Source organism: Camelina sativa, chromosome 9 (assembly GCF_000633955.1).
Source record: "Camelina sativa cultivar DH55 chromosome 9, Cs, whole genome shotgun sequence".
NCBI classification, from domain to species: Eukaryota; Viridiplantae; Streptophyta; class Magnoliopsida; order Brassicales; family Brassicaceae; genus Camelina; species Camelina sativa.
The window spans coordinates 32794491-32803696 of record NC_025693.1 but is presented as its reverse complement, the minus strand read 5'-3'; the positions used below and the strand labels follow the sequence as shown (position 1 = coordinate 32803696).

The following is a 9206-nucleotide window of genomic DNA, read 5'->3' as shown; positions in this document are numbered from 1 at the left end:
ACAAATAATTCAGCACGTACGGTAAAATATGTATCCAATAGCTATTAAAATTATATGTAAACAATGTATTTCAAAATTGAATCACTTGAATCAGTCAGTTAAAGTTGTTAGACAAAATAAATAAATGGTATAATTTTTTTTTTTTTTGTTGCTTCTTTTTTTTTTACGTTTTTGGATCGAAAAGACTCCATCAATAGTCAAATCTTTACTACTTACTACATGGAGTAAAGTGATTTAGTATCCGGTGAAAAATGTAGTTTTATTAATTTGTGTTATAAATGCTAAAATGACACTTTTATGAAATAAAAGTTTTAAAGCAGAAGTATATGATAAACTTATAACTTTTTTTAGGATGTGTACATTTAACTAAAATAATCTATTTATTGAAACAGAGATATTACTCTCTATATTTACAAAAAAAATATCATATATTTTGACATGTTACAGATAAATTAATTAAAATATCTCAATTTCTACTTTATATATATCCTTTGTAATTCACTAGAAAAAAAATTGTTAACAAACTAAAATAACAAGAATAAAAAAAAATTTAGTCTTGAAAATTGTATCTAAAAAACAATGATTTTTTAAACTGAAAATAATACTCTTTGTTGAAAAAATAAGTAATTTTCTTCAATTTAAAGACTAGGTTCTTAACTCTGTTAAATGGGGTTGCTTTTCTCCGACGGTTTCATCAATCAACCAATAAAATGCTTGCTTTTCGTATTATCTTTTAGAAAGAATGAAAAAAAGCTTTTCTACGTACCAAAAGTCCTAATCACATTTATTGTGTAAAATCAACGACTAACAACAATACGTGTTATGGGCAGAAAAAAGAAGAAGAAAAAAAAGTAAGAGAAGAGAGACAAAGAGACTAAGCACGTGCTTTTCGTGTTGAGACATGGAGACCTTATTCCCCCACTCGGAAACATCAAGGACCAAGAAAAAGTCCCTATAGCCTCATCCGGTCATCCCCCTCTGGTCCCATCTAACCTCATTAATTAGTTTTTAATTCTTAACTTAATTGTTGTTTATAAATAAATTATCCATTCTACTCCCTCTGTTTCACAAAGAGTGTCATTTTGACACATTTCACATAAATTAAGAAAAGTTTGAATTATACTTATTTGCCCCTATTTATTAAGTGATTAATGAGCAAAATTCAATGAAAATAGCTTTGGGTTTAGGGGTAAAAAAGAAAATTTAGCATTAAAACACTCATTGGAAATGTAAAATGACATTCTTTATGAAACAAAAAATTTTCTCCAGAATGACACTCTTTGTGAAACAGAGGGAGTATAACATATACTGCGTACTATAAACAATGATGTATAAGTAAAATGGTTGAATATCATTATAGCTAGAAATGAATAAAATACTATTTAAAAGTATAAATGATAAAAAAAAAAATGCTATTGAAACTATATCCTTCAACAATAGAAGATATTACTGAGATTATAGATGATAATCTTTTATTTTGTATATATAACTTAAATTGTTGTATTATAGGTTCTAGTATGTGGTTTAACTTTTCTTTGGAATATCCAATTTTCTAAACTATGCATGGAATAATTATGTGGCATATTGCCATTTATGGACTGTTAACTACTACACTTGTTTTCTTCTTTTGTCAAAGAACTTGTTCTCTTTACATTGTAAAAATTGAGAAACAGCAGTCTAGTCTAATTTTATTTGGTCCAACAATCAAACCTAAATTCACACTTACATAATAGTATAATCATTTCCTTGATTGAAAAAAAAAAGCAATTTAGTCAAATAATAAAAGGTTAGCAAAAAATTACCTTGAAGTTTGCCAAAAAAAAAAAAACACCGATTAAGATAAAAGTGAAGTAACACCATTTGTTTTCAAGTCTCATTCTTCTTTTTTTTTTGTCATCTGATCTGATGTTATTGATACTTCTTAAAAGTTTACATTGAGAAATACATAAGCCGGCGGAAAATAGAGATATCCCCGGAGTCTAAAGTCCAAAAGAGGGAGTCTAAGCCGACGGACAAAAGATAAGTCCCCGGAAACAACTAACAACTAGAAAAAAAGTTACAAACCAAAATCGAAAGAGAACGAATCCAACAGCTAAGAACAGAGGCAAACTAACAATAATAGCTAAAGCAAATGCTATGTCTAAACCACCAAATCAGCCTAATCTTCTGAAATTTCTGCGAATGAGTTGTATCAATGCTGCCTTGGCCAAAACATCAAACAACAACTGCCTCCTCCTATCACAATGAGAAATGATCTTTCCAACCCAGATTTCATAACCTGACAAGTAAAGCTCAATTCAGAACCTTAATACACTTCAAGTCTCATTCTTCTAAAGCTGGAATAATAACGAGAACTTTTTTCACTTTAATTTACAAGTGGAAAAATATTTCAACCCTTTTTATCGAATTTTTACATTACTTTTACTCGAATTTCTTCTGTCCCCTTGATTAGTCCTCTTTCCGCCAAATGTAAAACCAGTCAGACCCTACATCTTTGAGGATATATGGTAAGTAAACCCATTTGAGTACTGTAGCTAAAATTAGCTAGAGGTATAAAACTAGTTTCACATTGGTTGACCTAGCAATTTTTTTTTTTGCCTTTTCCTTTTTGTTAAAGTGACATAGCGATATTGACGAATTGTTATCCGCATTTTGGATAATTGTCATAATTTTAGCTCCATTAAATAACAATTCTACATAAATCCAATACCTAATACTTTGCATATGTAGGCTCAGAGATGAACCTCATACCTAAAGATATCAAATTTATTTATTCTAAAACAAAACTTGATCCGATGTGCTTTCACATGGTATAACCAGTTTAAATTGAAATGATTAAAACTCGGGGCACCTTTCAAATTTAAAAAGAAAACAAGAAAACATGACAAAAATATATGGTTCAAACTCTAAAATCAGTCCTCACATTTTTATCTTATAAATTTTATCCTATAGACGTTATAAATTTTTAATCTATCTCAACCAAATTACTTTTGAGATCCTGAACGAAACTATATATGATCATTTCAGTTGCCATAATTGGTTTTGCCAGTTATTTCAAATCAGTTGTTTTTCTCAACTGATTTTGAAAATGCATGAACATATCTGGACTCAATTATTTTGTAATTATATAATTCAATGGTGGATATGGAACCGAGGGATATGTTGCAGAAGAAGTTATGATGCCATGTGGATGTCGACATCGATACAATATTTTAAAACAATTTGTGTTTGTTAATTGTCGCACACTGTTTTGTGACTAGAACTGTTTAATTTTAAAACTCAATATGGTCCCAATAAAGACCCGAGACTTATAAATGACCCTAACTCCCTAACAAACTGGTTGTATTTAGTCTTAACTGCGGTAAGAAAAGGCCGAACCAGGTTTATATGGTGTTGCATGCACAAACACTCCGGCCCAAAAATGTAGAATAAACCTGCAATGGTTTTGGACCATGGCCACTTAAAAAACAAATCGTTTCATGAATGGACTTATATGAACATGATAACCTAGTACGACATAACATATTATGATACATGGTTTGACCAGTTAATTTGATCATGATTTAATGTTAATTAGTTTACGTATACGCTCGTTAAATTTGGTTTTAACAAAAAGTTACATTAATAAAAATTTGGGTTACATCTTCCTTTTGTTCTCACTCTTATTTAACACTTTTCATTCCTCCTATACACCGGAATTTAACATATCACTATGCACAAACTTCGTCTTATTAAGGGTACCCCAGCAATTTGTCAAAACCACAATGCTCTCCATGTTCTACTCTAAATTCTTGAAACCTTAATCATTAGCTCCGTTAAATTTACGATTGATTCTAACATTGCAAACTTTATAAATTGGTCTATCTAGGGAGATGTCAAATTTATTTTCAATAAACTTTTTTTTTTGTTTAATGTTGAACCACTAGAATGCTTAAATATATTGTACGATCGCAGCAAATCCATGCTTTTTCTGCTTGGCCTTATGGCCGGTTCTACCCACAAACATTAATATGCAAAGTTCCTCGTATAAATATTATATACATTTTACAAACTCGATGGCCGGTGTATGTAAAAACGTATTATAAAAAGTTCAATTTCACCAGGGATTACCACTTAAACCGCATTATAATAAACGGTCTTTGAAAAGTCGTCCCAACGTTGGAATTTATTTTGCATCATTCGTCTAATAATTAATTCTCTATTTGTTATTTGGAAGCTTCTAAACTGTGGAATAATATGTGGCATATGCCATTATATATATGTTAATGTGTGGACATGTCTATCAGCTTGATGCATTTGACAATCAAAGATTTGATACGTACCTCTTGAAATGAAGTCATAACAAGTATCTTTTAAAAGGGTCAAGAGGTATATAAAAATGGAGATTTTGTAAGAAAATTTTGGATACGAAATCTAGATAATATAAATTAAGTTTTTTTATGATATAAAGTTAGACAAATTGATGTTTATCGATGGTTACATACCTTACGGTTGGTGGTGCGGTGTGGAAGGGATATGCCGCCGAAATTATCATAAATCAGGCTGACCTATATCTTTACTCTCACACTCTCTTTTCATTATTTGTTACGTATTTAGTTATCATTGATACACTATTTTCTACCATTGTATTATTGTCGTCCTAATCAAAACTCTGATAAGGGGGCCTTCCAATTTTGTCTTCTTCCCTCGAAATAATTCCCATAGGTGGGGGAATTGGGAACTAACCATTTATATATTATTAAAATTTTAACATTTTAGGTATGAAAATTGTTAATGAATTCAATATACTTTTAGTTTTTATATTGATTTTTATAGGAGGAGACAAGAAACCAGAATTTTTAAAAGACATACGTACTTATTATATTTTATAACTCGTCAAATATTTTCCGTCAAACCCCAAACTCAAGTTATATAATTTTTTCATAACAATTGTAAATTGTAGTACAATCATTACTTCTTATCTAGGTAATACTATTATCACCATATTCTTCTTTGTCTCTTCTTCTTCTTGACATGGCTTGAACTCATGAGGTGAAAGTACGCGGCATTTGAATAATTACCAAAAAAAGAGAAATTTTTGTGATATGATCAAGTAACCCTTCCTCTTCCCAATATTCAGGACAATTATATGGTCCAGAAAGAGAACCTTAAAGGTGACCTTAGTTAAAGCATTTTGGTTGGACTTTTGGACCCGACGAAGACAAACCAAAAACAATTTTGATTTTCTCATTTATTTGACCTCCTTGAAATGGTTTCCAATAAAATAGGAAAATCCCACGTTTTCAATTCAATTTAATAACCCAAAAATATACTGTATGCAATTGTCTTTACTCGCTTGTTTTTAAGGAATTTCCCACTTAGCGATTTACTTTTGCAGCTTTGCTTATCACTTTTTTCCTTAAGATGTGAATTAGATTATGTGGAGTTGAAAAGTGAAAATACGTATAAAGTTGAGGTCTAGTGGATTTAAATGAGGTTTTTTATGGTTCTAGACTTAGTTTTTTCTTGGATCCAATTGCTATGATTTCAACTTTCAAGAAAGCTAGATATATTTATTAATATGTACATTCTGACAATGGGTGAATTTCTGATATTTAAAACTAATATGAGAAATTGCATTAAAAATTGTTTAGAAAAGGTAATTAGTATTGTAAAAAACTAAATTGAGTGTAATTGCTTTTTCGCTTTTTACTTTTACTTTTTTTTTTGTGTGTGTCAAACCGCGCTTTTTACTTTTACTAATTGCGCATTTTATCACATAGACACCACAAATCATTGCACAGTATGCAAAATGGTCATGAAATGACCCGAATATTTCTAATGAAAACGACTGACTGCAAGTACGTGCATGCTCTATTAATATCGTATACGATATATCAAACTCTACTGTTAGATTTTAATAAAAATAAGGGTACTGTACGGTTGTAACCACACTTTTTCTCAACTTTACGGTATGTTTCTAATAATACTTTCAAAGACAACTATATTGAAGAAATATAGGTAACAATATAAAATGTGCGTCAAACTCAAAAATGTCTCTTTTACACATAACTCTTAAAACGTACGTGTCTTATCGATATGACGTATATTTTTTTTTTTATCAAACATGACCATTATTTATATTTGATATATTATGTTCTCATTCTAACTAATAATATATATCAAATATGAATATGAATTATTGTTTGTAGCTTGTAGGCCATGCACGTAGCCTTAATTATATATAGATGGGTAATTTGGGTGGGTTTGAAAAGCAAACGTCACCGTAAATTACTAAACCATTTTACAGCAAAATGTCGTAATGACTACATGTGTTTAATTGACAGAAAAAAAAAAACAAAAAAACTGATCAAATCTATTAAGAAACATACCGTACGTTTATTAAACTAACGAAATGCTTTACATCGCAGGGAATATATAATCCAACAACTGCGAAAAAAAATTCGCCCCGAATGAAACCGGAGAGGAAGAGGTACTAAACATTGATGGTATGCATCTTAAAGCACACACTTAAATAACACACGAACAAGGATCTTTTAATGACTTAAAGAAACTCTCTATACATCAAACTTACCAACTAAAAAACCATTTTCATGGAAAAACCGATTTTAGGATTCTTAGGTGACGGTCGGAGAAATTGATGATTAATGTGAACATGTGTGTAACTTGAAATCAATTACGTGAGATTTGATAAGCCACAACTCAAGTTCTTCACAACATCCTCGATTTTCATATCGAAATTGCTATTCTTCTGCAAGATAATAAACATTACATAATTAGATACTTCGAGTAATCAAAACATCTAAGTCGAAAGTCATAGTAATTCGAAAACATGCTTCCGGTCTTCTACCATAATAAAGTCATCAGCTCGTATTAAGATACTATGAAACTTAAAAGCCCTACTCTAGTTTGTATGAGAATATATTTACCTGAGCAATTATAGAGATGTCAAAAGTGGGTCCAAAGGGTAAGACATTGCTGTTGGTGATAAGCAAACCAAGCTTCTCAATCTCCCCCATAATCTTGATCAGATTACTCTTTTGCTTCTCGCATAGAATCTTAATAAGAACGTCTCTTCCCGAAACCCTAACTTCTATCTCTGGAAGATTCGAGCTCGAGCAACCACGATTTCCATCTGAGGAAGATGATGATGATTGATGATTTTCATCTAAAACCAGCTGAGACTTCTTTACAAGAACCATTGATTCCATTGTTCTTTCCTGCTTTTGTTCCTCATACTCTTTCAGCTTCTCTTGGAGGTACTTAATATGCTTTATTGCATCTCCCAACACAGAAGCCTTGTCCATCTATAAACACATACATGCACATGTCAATATATAGCATGTAACCATTATATAGACGATTTTTAGAATATTTTTAGTTTCACAAAGTCAGTACGGATCAAATAATTTAGTCTCATAACCGAGAGATCCCAAGTCAAAACTCAAATAAACTTTTCATGAAATTTGGTTTCTTGCCTCGCACAATAAGATGATTTAAGAAAGACTATTATCATTTGATAAACTAATTTGAGCCTCGTTATAAAACTAGAAGAAGCAAAGGATATTTCTTTATATATATATGTACCTTCTTTAGGCCAGGAACTAGGGCGGAAAGAGCTACAAATCTTTGAGTAAGCTTCTCTCTCCGTTTCCTCTCTGCGAGGATGTGATCTTGAGCATTTGATGGGCTACGAGTCAAGGTTTGAGCTCTTTTTGTCCCTCTTATTATCAGCTTGGATTTCCTTTGGTCTTGTAATTCAATTTCTTCTTCCTTGGGGCTAAATATTAAGTTTGGGGAGTTGTGATTCATAACCTTCAAACCAGTCTTTTCGAAAGAAAGAATCCTGGAAGAGGGCTGATGCTTTGAAGGAGGAGTATTAATGGAAGAAGGAAAAGGATGTATCTTTGGTGATATGTGAGTGGTCTTGAGGATCTTTGAAGGTATCTCTTCGACCAAATCATTATTACAAGAAGAATCAAAGTTAAAACAGTTGGTGGTATCATCAAGAGATGAGAAAGACTGTGGAACATCTCCAGCGAGTGAATTCATGTGGTATTGGTGGATGATACTATACTCTTCTATATCCTATAGGAAAAAAGCAAATAATAAATATTTCATAAAATTTGCCAAGAAAAAATTGATAGGGAAAATAACATATATGCGTACAAAAAAAAAATATAAGAGGAAGTAAAGACTAAAAGACACATATAAAATTGTATGTACGTGTGTATAGAAATATACCAATTCGGAGGTCCATCTGGTAGAGAATACGTTCTTCGTCGTTGTGGCCATGATTGCTTCTTAATCAAAAATCTGAACATTGGTAATCATATAAAGAAACTATTAACCAAGAAGATGAAACTATGGAAACCATAGTATTTCTTGAATTCCAAAACTTTAAAACAAAAACCAAGAAATTGAAGAAATTAACTTGAGCAGTCAAACGTTGAAGCTTACCTTCTAGAGAGAAAGAGAAAGAGAGAGAGAGTTTGGGGTTTGGACTTGGGTAATGGCTAAACAAGTCATTTTATATATACATACAATTATACACTCTGGAGTTTATGTGTACGTGTGAAAGGCAACCAAATTTAATTAGATATTGTTTGGTGATATTAATTATTAATTATATACTAATATTAAAAATAGATTGATACTGATAATACTGATCTCAAAGATCTTGATGCCAAATGTGTATCTATTACTAAATTGTATGGTATTATTAAGATCAAAATACAAGATATATATTGAATAAATTCGGCTAATTTTAGATTTAAGAAATATTAAAACATTCATGATTAACACAAAAGGGGCTAATGTGAACTGAGAAAAAATTGTCAATGTTGCAATGACGCATAACGATTTGAGAATTGTACTTTAAATAAAATTTATTTAATACTCAATCAGTAAATTATTTACATTTATGTCATCCAAACTAATACGATGCATAAAGATATTAATGGTACCGATATAATACATAAACTAGATTAAGACCCGTGCTAGAGCACGGGTTGAAATTCATTTTATTTATATTGTAATTTTTATATAAAATAAAATTTATGTGATTGGTTTTTAAAAAAAATTGGCTAAAACATTATGCAATAAAATCACATGCTAAATATGAAGGCTTGAAAAAAGATACCTATTTTGTAAGTTTTATATTGTTAATGTTTCTAGATAAGTACCCGTGTTATAACACTGGTTAA

At 30.7% G+C, this 9206-nt stretch overlaps 1 protein-coding gene across 1 annotated transcript; it reads right to left on the bottom strand.

Moving 5' to 3' along the window:
- Nucleotides 6359-8497, bottom strand: LOC104713718 (transcription factor bHLH18-like). Its single transcript, XM_010430906.1, has 5 exons — nucleotides 8461-8497; nucleotides 8245-8316; nucleotides 7588-8088; nucleotides 6930-7307; nucleotides 6359-6751 (listed from the first exon to the last, which is right to left on the bottom strand). Exons 2-5 carry the CDS (start codon nucleotides 8293-8295, stop codon nucleotides 6677-6679), a joined length of 1005 nt encoding a protein of 334 aa, XP_010429208.1. The 5' UTR covers nucleotides 8296-8316; nucleotides 8461-8497; the 3' UTR covers nucleotides 6359-6676.